We start from the raw sequence: 20592 nt of genomic DNA on the forward strand, positions 1-20592 counted from the left end.
CAAGTGAAATACAAAAACGTCCCACTTTTGATTTCACTATCAGTTTTCTTACAACAGTCTTCTCAGGTCAACTCACGACGGAGTCGAAAGCAACGTGCAAATTAAACGAAGGCTCTTCGCTTAATTCGGGAATAAGTTTTGAACTAATAAAAAGTGACAAATGTACAAAACACCTTTAAAAAGAATCTTTTTATTCTTGGCTTTTAATGTTTACATGCCGTAATTAGGAAGGTAATACCATGTCTATTGAATAGACGATTATTCTCGGGATTAAGATATTTAACTGTTCAGCCAAGCCATCATCTTTTGTTTCATGAGCTTTATTATGTGAAGCATTGAAGATTAAGTGAAAGTATCCGTTGAACTTAAAATTTTTATGTGTTAAACCTTCTAAAACCCTGATGTCGTGTAGACAGATTAACTTCATTGTTGTATGGAAATTTTTCCAATGAAGATAATTTTCCTTCATTCGCTGACCTTTTTATCACTACGCAGCCGTATAAGTCTCGCGTCAAATAATTGTGCTGGAGTGATAGTAGACAAGATAAGCATCAGATTTATAGCCAACGGTAAAAGGTGGACTTCTCATTGTCTGCTTTCTGTTGTTTGCGTATAAAAACGGGATTATTTTTGTGGCTGTGAGCAAGAGATTCTTAGCTATTTCTCTTCAGGGCTGATTTGAGAATTATCCTGAGAAGCTCACTGTTTGCCTTAGATGCCTTGCTTAACTCTTTATCTCCCGTAAATGACCAAGAGAGAATTTCTCCTTACAACATCAACACAAAATCAAGCTGACAAGTGAAGTCCATTGAAGGGAATAACTAAAAACATAAGTTAGTGGATTATCGGTTGATAAAATACCAAATTCTCTGAAGTAGTGCCTTGAGAATTGTATGGCAGACAGAAAGGAGAATTGTAATTGATATTTTTCTCTTTTCTCATCACTTGTCTGCTTGATATTGTATTGATATTGTGAGGAGAAATTCTGTCTTGGTCACTCATGGGTTGCTTCGATGATAACAATACTCGTTGCAGATCAGCGACCCGTTGAAACAGGTAAATTGGATTACTGGATTTATATTTCATCTGCATTGACTGGTTTTTACTCAAAATTCACTGTGAAAACTTAAACTTTGCCGACGCTTTCTTCTTCGCTTTTTCGTCTAAAAGCCGAGAAATGAAAGAAGAAAAAATGGAAAGAATTAAAAAGGCAGCAATTACCCAAAAAGAGAACAAAAAAATTAATCAGTATCTCATTTTTTCTTGTTAAGATACGTGGGAAAAGACTCCTTTTAGCTTTTTGTAAAGACTTGTCAATAATGTGCTGAACTCATTTTCTATTCAAAAATTCTATTCAGTGTTTGAAAATTGCATCATCCCTTCAGTTCACCGATTTCTATAAATAAGCTTGTAGATTCAAAAATAAACTTTTTTCCTTTTTACAGACGGAAAGAACGTGCTTTGCCAAGAGAAAATAAGGGAAGAAGAGTAAGCGATGTCCCACCATTTTTTTCTTAATTTTGCACAACGTCAAGACCGATGGAAGCTTTGTCAGACTCTCGCCTAAACTTTGGCACATTGCAGTCATAGTTCGTCTCAAAAGCAAAAATATCATAGCCCTTAGCATAGGCGCTGACGGGATTGCGTGGAAGCAGGTATTTAGTTGTGACGTTACCAACTGACACAAATGCTGCCTAACTGCGTCATTCAGAACAGTAACGGAATATGCGAGAAACAGCTTTCAATTGCCCTATGCTGTTTAAAAGGCCAAAAACGGGTGAGATAAATAACAAACGTTTCTGGAGCATAACTACATATCCTAATGAGTGTTTTTTTTCCTCGGGTATTCGAGTAAAAGAATAATGTTTTCAGTAACGAGACATTGCAAACATGCGCTTTGCTTTGTTAGTTTTATCAGAATTCATAATTCATTGCATTTCCATGGAAACTCGGACACACCGTTGCGGTTTATCTTTACTTTCGAATTTAAATTGCATTTTAACAAAATTTGAATTTGCTTCCAACCGTCTTTCATTTGAAGCAAATTAAAAATTAAACGTAGCACAGTTAATTGTATTCGGAAATTCGCGGTTGCTTCAATCAATTCGCGGATTGTTGCGGTTGCCCGAACAAGTTAAAAGCTTTAATAAAGGAAGCCGTATAGCAGTTAACAGCTTTGAAGGAAGCAAAATTCCTTGATATTGCCTTTTGTCACGTCCAGGAATAAATATCCGAATTTTTGATGAGTTCATTGTAAATAAATTTATATTCTTTAATTTATCTTTGCCTTATCTGTTTGGGGCTTAGAATTATCTAGAGCTTTTGATGTATGAATGAAAAGTTTATATATTTAATATCAGCATGGATGGCATATTTGTTCTGTATTCTGACGCATGTATGGTGTTTTTCGAAGCACCCATTTCCATACTTGACAATACGATCAAAGACCTGTCACTCATCCTCTCCAGATGAAAATTAAAATTAACAAGTCAGTTCTAAGAGGATACAGACCCAGTTTTGTCACCGCAATAAGCAAAATTCTCAGGAAATGACCACCACGGCCATTGAGAGAGAAGCAAATCTTCGAGCTCAAAAGAAAAAGATTCTGCAGCGGTTGAAACATTCATCTGCCACAACTGAAATTACAGACGGTAGTGTAGTATCAGCCGGTAAAGATACACCTAGTTTATTTGATCAAGAGGAGCTACTGAATTTAAGACGTCACCATCGTATTGGAAATGGAGAAGATACTAAAGTCGCGTGCCGGGAGAAGGTGAATGAAAATTTAAAAAGCCGGTTGCCTACCGTTTACAAGACTTGTAGGGAAGTTGATAAATCCAAGCCGAGTAAAATCCCTAGATATGTCCAGGGAAATAAGAGTATTTTTTCATCGAGGACACGACGACAATATTCCGAGGAAGCAGCTGAAGTTTGTGACAGGGAAGAGGCGGAAAAGGAAACGATAAACATCTCGCTTGTTGTTGATACTACAGAACCTGAACAATCCACCCCCTCATCGCCGTCGGCGCCTTCGCAATATCATCGGAAAAAGACCGAAATAAGGAAAAAAGCACACGAAAGGCGAAGAAACGTTGTATCACCAAGCTCGAGTGCCTTCGACATATTTTCGAATGACGACGATTATTTAACCGTGTATGACATGCAACCTCGTCGTTGCACCAGCCTCACCGAATTAGATTATACGCAAAAAGGGAACGTTGAAAGCAAAAGAACCAACACAAGCTGCTCTCTTGACAGAAATAAAAATTATGGAAGTAAGTCTTGGAATTTTAAAGAGCCTTTTCCTATCCCAAGGACTTCGAGCTGGTCTTTACTTTATGAATTAACCCCCACAACAGAAAAAGAAGGAATAAACTTTCAGTGGTTTGCTCGACGGCAACAGGAGAGGCTAGAGGATAATTTGCGACGCGTGGAACAAAACCTGGACTCAACTTTTAATAAATTACGAAAGTATGTCAAGCCTGAAACTGCTCTGGGAAGAGCAGAAAGTTCAGAAAACACTTGATTAAAATCTGCTTTTTAATTCACCTGTTAAATGATGGATTAATGGATGTAGCTGTTGGCATTGAAATTCGCAGCAAAATGGAATAAGCTACTAGCACCCTAAAATGTTTCTGGTTTATTAGAAACAAGAAGACACAGAGCCAATTTCCTTTTTTTTTTTTTCTGAATTTAACCCGCTTATGACTTGGAAAATATAGTTTGCATATGAAGACAATATTCTGTGTATACCAGCTTCACAGTCTTCACAAAGAAAAGGCTAACAGGAGTTTTGCCACCAGCTAAGAAGACGAATATTTCACTGCAAACTGTTATTAAATATTAATGATAATTGGATTTTAGCTCCTTCAGATACGCGAGAGTTACGCATGCTTTCAGCCTCAAACCACAAGAATCAATGCTAAAAATTAGGTAGTATGCTCTTAGACTCATTTCGAATTTGCGGTTCGTTTACGATGTAGAAGGAAAGAAGATGATCTGTTTTCCTCTTTCGTACCGAAACATTCACTAAAAATTCATCATCTACCTGGAGCGATTATTGAAATTGTAAACATGCAGTTTGACGGACAGGCGGCGCCATAATTTGAAGATTTTGTCGCTGAGTTGAAATGAAGGAGCTTGATTCCAGCTCAAGAAGATGTCTATCAATTATTTTCTAAAACAAGCGCAAAATAATTTAAAAAATATTCTCATTTTTACTAGCTTGAAAGAACTGGTGCTACATTGTTGTTTGACGCTAATTCTGCAAATGGATCTGAAGGAAGCTTTTGCCCCTGGCACTACTTTGAGAAATCCGAACACAACCAGCTAAACATAGCCAAGCTTTGTCTACCACAACTCAGTAACTACAGTCAGATAAAATTTTAAACCGTGTTACTTCCGGTATACTGTTATCGCCTGGCGATATATCGCTTCCTCAAAGCGAAGTCGGACTAATAATAATCATTGGTATGCAAATTATTCTAGACTGCAGGCAGTCCCTCACTTCCGGCAAAGTCCGTCGAGCGAGTGAAAAAAAAAAAAAAAAAAAAAAAAAAAAGCGCAGAGCATTGGGGGCGAGGCACGCTTACTCCTACTGGCGCGGCCCGCTGACATAATTCTTTTTAATCGTGCAACGGACTTCGCCCAAAAGCAGGGACTGTTCGTATTTTAATTTTATAGATATGTTTTTGTCCGATCGGACTGTGGTAAAATTCAGCTCAGGCTGTTTCTGTTTGTGACGTTTTAAGCTGATAAGGTTGCAGTTGGAGGGAACTTGTGTGTTTTGTTTAACGTTCTCATCAAACTTGCTCTGTTTTCGTACCCATTCAATTCTCCATTTTCATTTACCATTTAACCACTAGAATTATATAATCGAAAAAACAATAAATTTTTCGCAAAATATTTGATTAAACAGCACAAAACAACTTGATGTACGTAGAACGAAGAATCAAAACCCTTTGAATCTCGGACTTTTATTGAGCTAAGACTCTTCCAATAGGTTATAACTCTACTAAATCTTGAGTGTTTTGACCTTCAATTTTTGTCTGCAGCTTCCTTAAAAAAGTACATTTTCTGAGAGAACTTGTTCAAAGAAGCGAACTTTCATCGAACATCAAGACAACTAGATGAAACAGGACAATTCTGTCGGCTTTGCTAGAAAAGAATTGGTTCACGGATGCTATTTGAAATTTGAAGTGCATTCAAGAAGCTAAAGTTGCTGTCGAGTGCGCCTCAAACAACTCGCAAGCTTCTCTCGTGTCCTTCAACCTTCCCACGTGCATCGTTACACACGTGAAATCTATTTTTCTTACTCCTCGTCTTCAGGTCTTTCCATAACTGGAATGAAAAATTTGGGTGAGTAAGCGAACCAACTGGTCAGGGGAATCCTTTGTCCAAGTAAAAGAAGTTTGACTGTCGGACTGTCGGGGAGTTCGAAAATGTTTAACGTTTTTTTAGGCCTCAGCGGTCAGTGCTCAAAGGGGAGAAAGTGGAAAAACTAAAGCAAGGGCGAAAGGTAACTGTTACAATACCGCCTCGAACTCTTTCTATTCCTTCCTGTTTGCTTTGTGCCCTTCCGCGCTAGTCACGGCGGCTAAAGCTTCCTCTTTTTTCAGAAAAATCGACTAATAGTTCTCCCAAAGAATAGAGGGGGTATAGTTTCTAAAAAAACTGTGGTGCTGCGTCGGTGGGAGAGTATTACAGGGTAATTTAGTATTATCAGCCGAATTGATGACGTAAATTGGCCAACGTAAAGAGTTTGAAAGCCGACGTTTCGAGCGTCAGCCCTTCGTCAGAGCGAATGGTGAATAAACTCTTTAGGGTGGCCGATTTACGTTGTCAACTCAGTTGATAATACTAAATTACCCTGTTAATCGTTTCCCATGTTTGATCTGGCCTCCTTGACATTCCCATCACCGACTTGCTTATTTCCTCCCCGTCCCTGATTATGGTGTCTTTTACCTTTCCTAAGCTGTCAAGTACTCGCCTTTTATCATAACTACAGCCGTTTATCTAAATGTCAACAATTTTTCTCCATTTTCTGTGGGAGTTTGTGGGTTTTATGTGACTTTTGTGTCAAACGACATTTTTCCTTGCGTGCCAGAAAAGCATCAAAAAAAGATATGGAACAAAGAAATATACTTCTTCAACTTTTTGAAGCAGTTTAGTGAACAAAAATATTTGCACGCTGAAATGTTTAGGCAATAAATGTTTTCATTTTCATACTCTGGCTGTAACGGTTCAAGCGGTAGGTGTTAATCGACGTATCCTGATAACTGTGGGTGAATGTACCTTTTAAAAGGAATATATCATTTCGAATGTGGTGGCTAAACGTATATCATTCAGTTTGCTCAAATTACCCAACCAGTGTTAAGTTTTCCTATAACTGGAAGAGTGTAACAATTATTGTTACAAATACATTGGCAATTGAAGCCAAATATTGAGAAACTAGTAGGCTGGAAGATTCCATGCGTGTGTACGTGTAAACATCCTGCTAGCTGAATGGAATATTTTACGAGACACTATTAAAATAAGAATATTCTCTTATCTGAACGCTTTTCCTACTTATCCGGCGTAGTTCGGGAACACATTTCAAAACATCGCGAGTATCAAACTTATAAACAATAACCTAGGTCCTTTGTATTCAAACTTCGATTCGAAACTATAGATTTAACCGGTGGGGAGTTAAATATACATTTTGTGTTTTACATACGGTAAAGAATATGTTAAATTACGTATGAATTCTCCTTGAACGGACTCCTGCTACGAATCCATAAGCCAATGAAGTCGCCTAAGGCTAAAATCATTCAGGCCAAGCTTAGGAATTGACTTATTTATTCATGAGTAAGGCTCTTTCGTTCGCAAGGAAACCGATATGTTTATCCTGTGCGGCGAAGCCCGACGTTTTTAAATGGTATTTGCACTTGGCCTGTTTTATTACATCGGAACAAAAGTTGAAAACCGCCCTGATTTTATTTTTAAAATGTTTGATGAATCAAAAACCAAGGACCAGTAAAGAGAGTTTTTCTGAACTAAATATGGCCGATTACCAGCGGTTACCCGAGAACAAACAAAATTCATCGCCAGTTTACAATTTTCAATATAGAAACGAACATCTGTCATCCGCTGCATCGACGGTGAAAAGTTCCAAGTTGACACGAAACGCATATAGTTCGGGTTTGCCGAACTTAAAGCGAAGATACATCCCTTCTTTGTACCACAATCAAGACAAAGAACTGACACAAAAAGTGAAAGAATTCCTCAAAAAGCCACCTTTAAACTCACAAGAGTATTTTGACATGTTATGGCTACGGAGACGAAGTGAACCATTTGGAAACAGGGACGAAGCTGGTACACGTATCGTTAACAGTGCGCGAAGCTCACCCGATGAAGTGACGAAAAAACTTTGGCATTTGTTACCAGAGAATCAAACCATACAATCTATGATTCTTCCACCAATACGAGATGGCTGCGTTCCTAAGTTTCATCGCAAGCACTCGTCCAAGACAGTCCTCTTCACTGATCCCTCTGTGAACGTTATGGACCAGCTGAAATATTGCCGATATCTCAGAGCCAAACCTGTAAGATTCCAAGCATGGGAGAGCAGGAACCAAGATATCAATACGTGACCACATCTGAGTCTAAAATCTTTACGTTCGGCATCCGAAAAAGTTGGACCGAGTCTTTCTTTGCTACACAAAAAAGTATTAAAGACATGTTTTTGACTTTATTAGACAAAAAGAAAAACTGAAAGGTTTTGTCTAAAACCATAACCTCAGACTTTTCCTCTTTGTCCCGTACCTCAACGAATGTAAACACAGCAAAGACAGGTTTTTTTTCTAGCACATCAGGTGTTCTAAGATCTAATGCAGAGTCAGCGTTGAAACGGTTTCATGTTTGAACGAACTGCGGACCAATATTTCCAGATGTCAGATATCAGATGGCGAAACACCTGGTACCTCAAAACAGCTAAAATTTACAGATGCTTTGAGTTTAAACCAATCGTTTGGCTTTCGTGCAGAGGCCATAAGTCCGTGTGATTTTAAGTTAATTTCAAAACTGCTCCTCAGGACGGATTTTAAACAATTCGTCACCACAGAATTAGAATTAAAATCTACAGTTATAAAGAAGAGTCAAGTTTAGACTTGAACTTAAAAATGCCAACGGATAGACACTTTTCGAGGAAGGCATCATCGAGGAAGGCATCATCGAGGAAGGCATTTTAGAAAAGTGGTTGTTGGAAGGAACGACCTTTTCCCGTATTTCATTTTTAGCTATTTGCATTTCATCGTCTGAAGGAGTCTTTCGGCGAAGGATAGAAGCACTATTACAAGCCAGTGTTATGATAAACGTTGGACATCTACATTTTACATTTATAAGTCTATGTATGATGAAGACAGTGCACCACTTCACCGAAAATTTACATCGCAGTTACGAAGCAGAACAAAGTACTTCTAAAACCAAAAGTTAAAACAGGGTACAAATCCAATTTTCATGAGTAGAAGCACAAGGAATCAAAACTGTTAGGAATGCAAACTTGACTACACACAAACACAAATCCAAATGAAACCATGAGCCTCTTTTATTTTTCCTACTAATTTAATATTATCTTAACTTGTACCAATTCTGTCTTAAATATGAAAATATATATTACTTCTTGATACCAATTGCGGAATTTCCTTTTTGTATTACCTATGACACATTCTGGTTTACCTATACAAATTCATTTTGCTGCAAAAACTGACTTTACCATTTGAATACTGCTTTCCTAGAAAGAACATTTACACGCAGCATTTTAGAGATATATTTGGTCTAAACGAACTCCTCAATATTACTGAGTTCTTTGGTCTATGAAAATGGCCCACTGAATACAATTTTACTCAATTGGTAGCTAGTCTACCAAGCCTTATACGCATTTCAGCAAAAATATAAGATTTCTATCCACCTTTTAAGGCTGATAAGAGAAAGTTCTTTTAAGCTTCAGCTCCCGATAATCGATTCCTTCATTCCAAGTTGAGTAAAATTTCTAAGGCTGCTCAAGAAGGGTCACCCCATGATATTTTTCTCCTTTTCTTCATTTCTCTCTGTCGGAAATCCCTCGAAAACCAATCACATTCCTCAACTTCGCCAGTGAAACGTACTGCCGAAATAAGTTGAAGAATGGGTGTGGTCTTCGAGGGGCCCAAGTTACGCCAGCTGGGAATCTAAGACGCCATATTTTCCACATTTTATCGGGCCAGGGGATATGTTCCTAACACCGGTCTTCTTGGAGTAATAACAATCAGGGGGGCGCTTAAACACGACCCCAAACTCCGGTGGGAGAGGGGGTTGTGTGTGCGGAGGTGCAAGTCTTTGTGAAGGTGTCTCCTCTGGAACTGAGTCTAAACTCCTAGCTCTTAATAGCACAGGATGCCTCAGTCTTTCCGTTTCACCATCGAGGCTGTCTCCCGATCTTGTAGAGAGGATAGGATCGCTATGCACAGTCGATGGCTTCTTCAATTTCCATGGATTGTGAAAACTACCAAAGAGTCCACGTGCACTCGAGAAGAGTAAGCCAGCGGTTCGACTGAGAAAACTACCAGGACTAGGTGTGTCAACACAAGAAGTACTGTCTGGGGGAGGCTCGGGGCTGGATACTTTGCGTTTGCGGCTACGTCTCTTCTTACTGTCATTAGAATTGAACGGTTCTGCCTGCAAGGACAAAATTTTTCCCTCGGTTTAATACTTAAAACCTCAATACTAATTTGCATAAATCATCTTGACTTCGCGTTTGAGTAATTGCTCTAGCGACAAAAATTATCTGCACCTGAATAACAGAAAGATCACAAATACAAGTATGGTAAAATAAAATAAAACCAAACCCCCAAACAATCAAAAAAACAAAAAAACACTTTGAATGAACTGGAATGATCAATGATAAAGAAGATCAAGACAGACAGAAAATAATAAAAAAAAAAATTAAAAAATTGGAGGTAAATTTTTCAAGATGCATTAGCTGTGATGTAGCAACTGATGGGTTAATGTGCATTTTGTGGCAAACTTTGGAATTTCTCCCCACTGGCGATATGAGTTTTATCTGACCTTGTTTAGTTTGTTCTCATGACCATCTGCAATATTACTAGAACCGACAGACTCCGGTTCTGAGGGCTTTCCAAAACTATGAAGGAGCTGCTCTCTTCCACTGAGACAGGCTAAAAAAATAAAAAATGACCAAAAAGTTATCTAAACATTCTAATAAACTCTTAATATAAAACCTGTTTTTTCATAGGCAAACAAATGTCACTACACAAATCCAATATACCAAGAAACTCCAATCTATTCAGTGGAGGTACAGTACATAATCTTCCAAAGGTTTTGTTGTGGTAAAGCCCCTTTCCTTACACCAGAGAGGATGTTTTATCTAAGCTTCATTTAAATGAGTTCCTACTGTACTTGGTTATAATATTTTTCTCCATGGCTCTACAGTCCCCCCCACCCCCCCTCCCACCCCTGCTTAAAAACAAAAAAAATTCCTATCTGTCAATTGACGAAGAACAACCAATCATGAATATGCCAGATAAATTTTACAACCCATCTTCGTACTTTTATCTATTTTGATTCACAAGAAGGATGGCACCACACAACAATTATTCCAAAGGGTGAGATTCTTATGTTTATTTGGTACAAAATAAAGATTGATTAAGTCAATGCCCCTGTAATTGTAAACTGTGTATTCTTCAGTATCAAACACATCTATAATGTACATCTAACTTGCCTGTCGTGTGGATTGTACTGGTCTTTTTATGATCTTCTTCGATTGCAAACCTAGGGGGGCCCTTGCCATTCACGAAGTGGCCAGACTCCCCTCGGGCCTCAGGAATGTTGTTGTTGTTATTATTGTTGTTCCTCTTAGTAAACACCAAAAACAAGAACAGGATCAAAGCAATCTCTATACACAGACCAATCACATGCCTCTCCATAACTTCCTTGTTTAGAGGATCCATGCGAGCCTTCATTTCCACCATCATACTGGTAAGATTACCAAGCTCAGACTGCAGTTTGGCAATTTGTTCCTTTTGGTTGTTAATCTGTAAGTAAAATTTACTTAACCCTTTAACTCCTGGAAGTGATTAACATGAAACTTCTCTCTAAAATATCCGTACATTATCAAGCAAAGGGAAAAAGAGAATACCCAAACTTATCAGGTTGAAGTTGATATCTTGATTTAATACCAAATTCGCCTAACTTATTCACCAGGAATTGTGTAACAAAATGTGGAAGGGAAAATTAATAATCAGATCTTGGGAGTTAAAGGGTTAATCAACAAAGTGATGCATGAATTATAGCATTAAACAACCTTAAAATACACAGATATGTGCTGGATGTTTCATGGGACAATTGTTGTCTAACTGTCTAAACCAGAGCAGTAAAGTCCCCCCCCCTCCAAAAAAAAATGTTACCCATACAACTGGAAAATTTAACTGATAATTTTCATCTGTAGACAGACCACAGTTTCTTCTTTTTATCACATGAAAAATGGTTGAGGCTGCTCTCCATCCAGTGGCACACACAGTGGCCCATTACTACAGTTTGTGAAGGATAAGGTGACTAGAACTGTTTTGACATCCCCCCCCTTACGGTGGAAAAATAGTCCATTGCAGGTAGACATTTTGTCCAACTTTCATGACAGTTACTTGTACATACAGTAGTATCCAACTGCACAAAGTAGAGTAAAAAATATTGTGCCAATAGAGTACAGATATCCTGCAATATTGTACTGTAAAAAAAATCTGTTTAAACAGTCGGTTGTGTTTGCTATGCTTCTCTATCCACTTTGTTTTTCTCAACATATACAAAATGAGCATAATCACTTAGCAGAAAAAAAAGCAGTTGGATAATAAACAACTTATTAGACATTTTGGTGTGTAGTAGTGCTTGTTATTTTTACTCTTTGTTGTATTTTACTCTCCCTATAGGCACAACTCATAAAATACTCAGCGATACTACACACCAAAGTGTCTTAGAAGATTTATATTACTGGGGGGAGAGAAAATCATGAAAGAAATGTATCTTATATCCTAAATTTTGAAGTGTGCTAAGCAATAGGGCACACCATTTCCCAGAATTTAAAAATCAACTCATAATTTTCATAAGTATACATACCACAGTTTCTGCTTTCTTTGTGGCATTTGTCAACAAGGCAACTTTTTTGTCCGAGCTTTTTTGAAGATCATCCAGTGATTTCCGGTACCTGTGTTCAGAAAAAAGGCTTGTGAATAAAACAGAGTAACTCAATAGAAAAAAAAGAAAATGTTACCTTCCAAGGCTTAAATACTTGACAGTTTAATGTACACTGCATACAGTGTACTTATATTTTTAAGTCAACCCGCTATTTGCAGCTAATCCACCTCATATTTAGCATGTAAAGTTAGTGGAAACATACCAGCATAATCTAACAATGATGTTGATATCGTCACAAGTGATTCAAGTAAAAGTTTAAGTATATGCTACACACTTCTCACTCCTGAGAGAAAGTTTCAGGGAAAGTTTGACTGTCTGGTCTTTAAGATGTTGTAAACAATTGGACAGTATTGGGCAACAGTACTACTCAACTACATGCACTTGGTGTATAAACAGCACAGGTAATTTTAGTTGACTCTGCTGTTTTAAACACCCTATATGTAGAACTGTTTATGCATGGTTACTACTTCATTCCCATACAACTATTTAACAAATCCTTATTTCATATATATGTTTTTTTTTTAAAATTAAAATTGACATCAAGATGACATTTTAACTGTGCTGTGTTTATTTCATTCTGAAATGTTTTCTATTAAGGAACAATGAACACTACTTAAAAGATATGAAATGAAAAAAACAATACACATCAAAGACCAAACACACAATCCAAATTTCCTCACTGCACATTGTATGATTGCAGTAAGGTCCAATAAAAATAACCTCTACAGACAGAGGGATATGGGGGGGGGGGGGTAAAGGGGGGGAGGGGAGGGGAGGGTGTAGTTCACAAGTTTTTCCACAACTCACAACCTCTCAACCTCATTCCAAAAAGTTTGAACATCTTTTATGAAAATGTCTTCAGGGACTTTTCCAGGACTCTAATATATTTATTTCATGACTCTAAAATGTAATGATATCATAGCTTAACACCAACTCCAGATGTTAGTCTTTGTTTTTCCCTATAGGGCTTTCCAACAAGAACTAACTCTTTCTGAGACTTGCCAGCACCTTCCAGGACTCTTCAGTCTATGCATAACTAAACCTCTCCAAAACTGAAAAAAAAAAACCTACATTTTTAAGACCAATACCAACCCTGTTCCCTCAATACTTCCTTGCATGATAGACTCACCTCTGATTTAGTTGTTCCATGTAAAGAGTGCTCATGTTGAGGTTCTGCTCTAAGGCCTTGATCTTGTTGCTAAGTCGCACAAAAATCGACTCCTTATGTACTCCAGAACCAACTGCTGACGCCACACCAGCTGATGAGCCTGATGCTTGGTGTTGTGTTTTACTAAGCATGGTGGCATCCAGATTGGTGTCTGATGAAGCTGCAGCAATAAATTCATGGCTACTTGCACTAGCTACGGGGGGAGCTGGCAATGGAAGAACAGACTCAGACTGGTCACCAGGGTCAGTTATAGACCCAGCACCAGGCTGAGCTGTTGGACTGACACTTTGGGACTCCCCCACTGTAATTGATAATGTGCTTTCACCAATACCAACTCTATCCTGGCTTTCCATGTTAGGAAGAATCCCTTTGTCTCCCGACTCTTCAGGTTCTACAATCTTGTTTGAAAAATCAGTCACCTGCCCTTCTTTATCTTTTGATTCACCTTTCTCATTTGGTAAAAGGTTGTCTTTCTCAGCCTGAGTTTCTTCAGGCAGCTGAGCAGTTCCTTCTCGCCCTTCTTTATCAGTGAGTTTTGTCTCCAAGACATCAATATCTGGAGATGAAAATGGCACAGTGTGTAGAGAATTTAGAGATTTACATTCTGTTGGTGTTGCACTGACTTCATTGTCTTTATTTCCCCTTAATTCATCTGGTGTATCAGGCTCCTTCTTCTCTTCAACTTTAAGAAAAGGGTTCACATCTGACTGAGAAGATTCTGGGACTTCTTTAAACCTATTCTTCTGTACTAACAAGGTAGGCTCCCTGTCATGGGTAGATGACAGACTAACTGATGACAAACTTCCATGAGTGGTTGGTTCCTGTACATTATTACCATCTACTGGTTCTAGACTGTTACTGCCTTCGGGTTCTTTAATGACAGGTAACTCTAAACTTTGAAGTGTCACAGAGGAAGAAGATGATGACTGCACAGAATTCAAAGGTGCTTCGGAAACAACTGAAATTTTCCCCAGTGAAGGTGTTTTGATGTCGGATATTTCACCTTTCACATCCAAAGGGCTCCCTGAGTAACTAGGTTTTACAATTTTGGAGGAGACAGAGACAGTATCTTCAACATTTAACAGACTAGAAACAGCAACTCCACTTTTTCCATCCAAATTGCTGGGGGATGAGCTGGGAATGATGACAGATAATTGTGGACTTTTTTCTTCAGATGGGGCATTCTGCTGCATGATACTTTCACTCACAGATTTCTTTTCTTTGCTGTTGTCCTGTATCACCAGTTTGTCCCATTCTCCTTGTTCTCCTTCTTGTTGGCTTTCAGAGGAATCATCATCTTTCTCACCAGATTTTGATTTCTGAATGGGACTTAGATTAGTTCTTTTATCCTTTACAGCATTCACTAGGAATGTAGACTTCTGATATCCACTCTTGGAGAACAACAATTGTCCCATGAAACATCCTAAACAATATTGGCCAATCACTTGGGCAAACGACTGACAAGGAGTCAAAGCTGGACACGTTGTTTTTGATTTAGAATCACTTTCCGTATCCTCGCACAGTGAGGTCTTTTGACTACTACTGTTAACAGATATGGGTTTTTGTTCTTGTGTATGAGACGTCCTCTTGTCTTCATGATGTTCTTTGACCAGAGTATTGCTGCCATTATTAGTCTTGTTTTCCACTTGGTTTTCTTCAAGTTCTTCATGACCAACAAGAGTAACAATTTTATGTTTATATTTGGATTCAATCTCACTGGAAGCTGTCCCACCACTGGTAACAGATTCTAAGGGATGATCATATTGCTCTCCTTTTTCACTACCATTTCTATTTTCATCCTCCTTTCCAGCAATTTTCTTGACAATATTCATAACAGTATCAGCAGCGCGCTCAAGGAAGTTTGGCTCTTTGGGTTCATCTTGAGCCTTTGACCCAGGTTCAGGAGGCAAGACTGGAATATCTTGTTCACTCTCTGAGTTCTCAGTGTCATCTTGTCCCCCAATCTCATGATCTTCAAGCTCTTCCATCATGCTACTGCCATGAACACGCAGAAGACTAAGTGGACAATAGTGTTCTGAACCAAAGTGACTCAACATCTCAACCTGTACAGGTGAAGAAATCATTACAACTTGGATAAAGTGACTGTTGTGCTACCAGCAACTTCTTTCATTACTGACCAATGCTCTGAAACAAAGTGACTCAACATTTCAATCTGTGCTTGAAAGTGAAGCAATTAAAATTTGGATAAAGTGACTGTTGGACTTCTAGTAACTTTTTTGTCTACTGAGTCTGATTTGATTCATATGTGTCATCACTTAATACGTAATATAATATAAATATAAATGGTACACATAATATAAATGTAAATAGTACACACTTTACCTTAAGGTACTTGGCATAAATTGGTTCATCTAAAGGAAATGTTTGTATTGATCGTTCTTCGCGAGCCTCAAAGGTTCCAAGCATTGTCCATTCTCTTGTTGGATACCTTGTGCTGACATAAACCCGAAAGCTTTCTGGTGTTGAAGAGAACAGTTCAAAGTTTGCAATCTGAATGCTCTTAACATGAGCTACATCGCAAAGCTCAACAACAAACCACACTTTAGCACTGCATGGATTTAACATATACAAGTCTTTGTTCTCCACTAAAACACTGTCAGCATTAGAAGCCTCCTTATTGTGATCCAGAATCTTGGCACCACAATCCACAGATGCATAGTTGCTCTGTTTTCTCTCCTTTACCTTTTTGGGTTTGGGTTTGTGTGCAGTTCCACTAGTATTCTGGGCAGTCTGTTGTTTGCTCTTTTCTTCTTCTTCTTGCAAAACTCTCCTTTTGAATTCATCAAATGATGGCATCTCATCTTCCTTTGGTTTATTTTCTTCCTCTGCCTGGTTTAACTCAGCTGTAATGCTGTCTTCATCTTCCTTTGCAACGGCAGCTGGAGTAGGTGGAGTGGGAACTGGTGTGTTACTGATTGGAGTTGGAGGGCTACAAAATTGCAAAATTGCTTGAGTCAAAAATTATTAATTTAACCATCTGGCGTAGAGATTTTGCAGTCTAGTTTGTAAGCTAGAACGGATTGTCCTAAATCTCCCAAAATAAATTCCCAAAAGAAAACAATCCGCAAAAAAAATTGGCTACTATGACCTTACTACCTCAGGTTCAATAAGAAATTCAGAAAAGAGTTTAACTTTGCTGTTGTCTTGAACACTGAAAAGACAGAGCAAAGTGTCCATTTTAGAGAACAGTCCATTTTATAAAGGTAAGCACAATGACCTCACTATTAAGGCTTCTCTAACAGTTTAAAGGTATCCAGTTTCTAAACAGCCACACACATGCATCTTAATGTATTAATATACAGTTCTACAACACTGTCTAAAGAAGAACAAAAGACAATACTGCACAATGCTAATGAAATCATTTTTATTTTAGCCTTATCAAGTAGCAGAAAAAGAAGAAAAAACTGTTTTATGTAGGGCGCAAAATATATAGTAAAATCAACTCACGCAGTGTCCAGAACTGATATCAAAACTTCTGGTTCTTTTGTAGGGAAAGGCTCAAAGTGACTTCTTTCCTCAACATCAACCATGCGGTCTGATGCCTGAACCTGACCAGAATTACTGGGAGGAATAAGGATCACAGATGATGACACATGACCATTTGCCTGTGGATTAAATGCAATGGTACTACCAATGATTGTGGTTGCAGTAGACTCTATATCATAGCTTGGAGTGGCAGGAGCCACCTTTGGAGTAAGAAGCTCTTCGAGGTGTAATGAGGAAGAAGGCAAAGCTGATGATGATTGTTGCAGTAGAACTTGTGTATCCTTGGATGATTCAGACTGTTTAACATCATCCTGAAAGAAAGGTAATCGAAGATAAACATAATGAAAAACTATGATGTGGTGTACCTCTTTACTCCCAGAAGATAGTAACAAAAAAATAACATCTTGAACTTCTTCCAGTATTTATCTGAAAATTTAGAGCTAATATTGTCAAGAACCGAGTCACAACTGTGGTGATGCAGTTTAGTGCCCACTGCTAAAGTACAGGTACATCTATACCTAAAGAGATACCCCTAAATTTTTGTTGCTGCTTCTTTCTCTGTTAACATGCCATTTGTATCATAAGTATAATTTTAGTTGCAATAGTAAAAGTAAAAAAGTGATCTATCTATAATGTATTAAGCTTTAAGGAATCAAGAGCCACTTGATGAGAAGAAGATACACATCAAGCAATTTTCAGTTTTATCCAACTGTATTTTAACACTAAATTTCTTCAGGGCCAAAAAGACTCTTAGAAATGTAAAAATCTAGAATCTGACACAAAAATGTGCAAATTGTTTCGATTAATTTGTCAGAAATATCAGGTATTCAGGCCAAAATTCATACCCTTTTGTTAAAATATTTTGGATTCTCTTTTTTCCAGGCAAACAAGTGCTAAAAGTATTGACACTTGAACAGGTAACAGGCGTGAGCACATGTCAAAACCATTTAGAGTAAATTATTCAAATCAGGTTTAGTTCATGTGGGTGAGAATAACAAAACAGGTTTGACAAAATAAGCAAACACTTAGGAAAAACTCCATTAGTTGGTAAACAAACAAACTTGCATATGGTGAAAAGCCACAGGATATTAAAAATTTTTGACAATATCAAGTTTAAAGTAAACTTTTTTCAAAATATTGGTATCTCCTTTCTAGATTTGTCCTTCATTTTATATACATGTACTGCCAAATGCATTGAGTCTATTTTTTGAGACCAATCTTCCTTTTTTGTATGGATCAAACTTGAGATAAATATCCATGAACATGTGCGTAGACTGCGACATCCTCAAAAAATTCTCCCCATTCTTAATTTCATAATACTTATGCTAAAAACTTGAGCCATATTGAGTGTTTAAGAATTCAGCAAAGAGAGAGTGGAAACAGAAGGGAGGGAGATGTCTTTGGGTATTAAATTTCGAGACAGCAAAAATTATTTGAGTTTTTCAAGAATGTTCTATGACTATGCCAACAAGGACGAGTACTAATGAAAGTTTTGAGTTAGAAAGATTCTTTAAACTTTTTTCATTCATTCTATGGAGATTCAGGTTAAAGATTATCAAGTTAAGCCATACAGCCCAGTCAGACTAGGTGGATGAATTATCTGAGGCAAATAAAAAATCAAATAAAAGACTAATTTCTTGGGACTTAAAGATTCCTTTGTTTCCAGTAAAAAACTTTAAACCAAGGTAAAATTTGAGCTACAACGAACTTTGTATACAGTTATCCATTCATCTCAACTGTCAGCTGTGGAGCAAGGTTCTCTTAAAGTTTTAAGTGGGTGGATGATGCTGAAAAAATTGTGGTCTTGGTTGTCAAGTTGTTAAGTCATTATAATGCTGTACTAGTCTCCTCTACGGCCATTGTTTGGTCTTGAAGTGAAAATATCTCATGTGATAAGGTTAAACAACAGCAGCAAAAGGAGACATGCAAGATATGTGTACATGTATATTCTAGGCAACATTTTGTTTCCGTAAATGAAGAAGCCAGAAATATTCCAGCAGAGCACCCACAGACAATTTCTAGATGTCTACTCTCTAAGCAGGCCTCTAGAAAGTATTTCTTAAAGTAGGATTCTCGCACAAAGATTGTCTATTTTACCCCATGTTCCTACATGTATTTTGTATGTCATTTTTGACCATTTGCTCTCTACCAATAATTTTAATATGAGAGCTGATCCAAAAATTTGCAATTTAAGAATATTACATTTGAGGCAGGTGTATCAAGACCTCATAGCTTTCTTACACATAAGTTACTTAGGTGACTCTTCACATGTGGTGATCTTTCAAAATGGTCTTGCGAAATTAAAACTTAAAAACATTATATACGTTATAAAACCTAAAATGCAGTATCATACTACGGCAAATATGATTATAGAAGGAAATAATAAAATTATTTAGAATTCGGTTGAGTAGCAGGTCATAAGAGTATAGTTTTCTCTGCTTTAAGATCTTCCGAAAGTTTTGAGAATAATGAATGAAAACAAATGAAAAGAAGATATATGTAAATAGCTTGTGTGTCGAGTTTTGAGAACTCACATCGTAAGGAAGACGTACTTTACTAACGACTGCCCAAACCTCGCAAAAATTTTCTTTCCTCGTACATTAATTTAGGAGTCATTGAAATAAAACGAAACTCAGAACATTCAACGATCCATCAAACAGGAACTAAATCAAAACACAAACGTACTACTATCACCTGTCATGGAGACAAAACTAAAATGTGTAACTGGCTTGCTAACTTTTCTAGGAGAAAGATTATCCTTCTCTTTTTGAAAGTCACACGCAAAGAATGTTCTATAGTACTTTTAAATCTTGTAAATCAATCAATTCAACGCTCTAATATATCACAAGCTAGAGGTTAACAGTCAAATGTGGGCCTTAATTAGAGCGACATTGTTTCACAGTCGTTCCAAGCAACACACAAATACTTACTATTTTGGAAAGTTCCAATTTGGATGAAAGTGATAATTCCAGTTTTAGTTGTACAGGAGTACTTGACGCTCTCTCGCTCCCACTCGGGGCTTGAAGTCTGCGAAATAAATCAAAGGCAACGGTCGAGTCAAAGTCCTCTTTCTCAAACAACGTGTAATTTACACAAGCTACAAGACTACTCACCGCCTGATAAGACTGAGAAATAAAAGCGAAATAAATAAAGCTGGAAAACAATTCATAGCAAAACGGAAGCGCGATAGCCTTTGTCAACACATCCGTGAAATTTTGCAAAATATTGAAAAATAATTGTAGAAGGAAAGGATGCGGGCAATGTGATTAGTCATCCTACTACAAAATCTGGGTCTTGCGACAGAAGCAGGCTCCATGATGGTGACGTGTTGTTGTGGACCGGTCAGACTGGTTAACATCAAGTGTCACGCAGAAACCGCTGAACCCTGACAAACAAAAGGCACACAGACATGCAAATAACCGTAGCCAAACAAACAGACGGAAAACCTGAAAATTCCTGTTGGTGAATGAGGAAAGAATAGATTATGATTCCTGCATTTATTTTGGACCTCTCTGCTTTATCAAGTTAAACTTCATTATTCAAAGAGTTTTCTGTGATACGAAGCACGTTTGGTTAACAAAATGCGGCGAATGAAGTTTCATAATGTGGTTAAGAGGAAGAAGCAAGAAAGGAACAGGAAGATTACATTACGTTGATCTCAGAAATCGAGGAACTGAATCTGAAGAACGCTAATC

The 20592-nt window shown here is 37.7% G+C and overlaps 2 protein-coding genes across 2 annotated transcripts; one reads left to right on the plus strand and one right to left on the minus strand.

The window, feature by feature from the left end:
- The first annotated feature begins 1431 nt into the window (after positions 1 to 1431).
- LOC113679108 (uncharacterized) lies at positions 1432 to 3557 on the plus strand. Its single transcript, XM_027196055.2, has one exon. The coding sequence runs from the start codon at positions 2549 to 2551 to the stop codon at positions 3524 to 3526; it is 978 nt and encodes a 325-aa protein (XP_027051856.2). The 5' UTR covers positions 1432 to 2548; the 3' UTR covers positions 3527 to 3557.
- Positions 3558 to 8560: 5003 nt separating this feature from the next.
- On the minus strand, positions 8561 to 20270 carry LOC149046653 (uncharacterized). Its single transcript, XM_089204459.1, has 9 exons — positions 20011 to 20270; positions 19828 to 19924; positions 16859 to 17208; positions 15734 to 16340; positions 13352 to 15453; positions 12145 to 12232; positions 10757 to 11069; positions 10084 to 10193; positions 8561 to 9693 (listed from the first exon to the last, which is right to left on the minus strand). The coding sequence occupies exons 1-9, from the start codon at positions 20064 to 20066 to the stop codon at positions 9190 to 9192; spliced, it is 4227 nt and encodes a 1408-aa protein (XP_089060585.1). The 5' UTR covers positions 20067 to 20270; the 3' UTR covers positions 8561 to 9189.
- Positions 20271 to 20592: the final 322 nt, after the last annotated feature.

The sequence above is a fragment of the Pocillopora damicornis genome, chromosome 4, assembly GCF_964200805.1.
Source record: "Pocillopora damicornis chromosome 4, jaPocDami1.2, whole genome shotgun sequence".
In the NCBI taxonomy this organism is placed as follows: domain Eukaryota; kingdom Metazoa; phylum Cnidaria; class Anthozoa; order Scleractinia; family Pocilloporidae; genus Pocillopora; species Pocillopora damicornis.

Excerpts from the sequence above, each read along its gene's own strand:
- LOC149046653 (XM_089204459.1), bottom strand. The coding sequence starts at position 20,066 with ATGAATTGTTTTCCAGCTTTATTTATTTCGCTTTTATTTCTCAGTCTT. Across the intron at positions 17,209-19,827 it reads AATTGGAACTTTCCAAAATA|GATGATGTTAAACAGTCTGA; the intron begins GTAAGTATTTGT and ends CCTTTCTTTCAG. Across the intron at positions 16,341-16,858 it reads ATATCAGTTCTGGACACTGC|CCCTCCAACTCCAATCAGTA; the intron begins GTGAGTTGATTT and ends GCAATTTTGTAG.
- LOC113679108 (XM_027196055.2), top strand. The coding sequence starts at position 2,549 with ATGACCACCACGGCCATTGAGAGAGAAGCAAATCTTCGAGCTCAAAAG.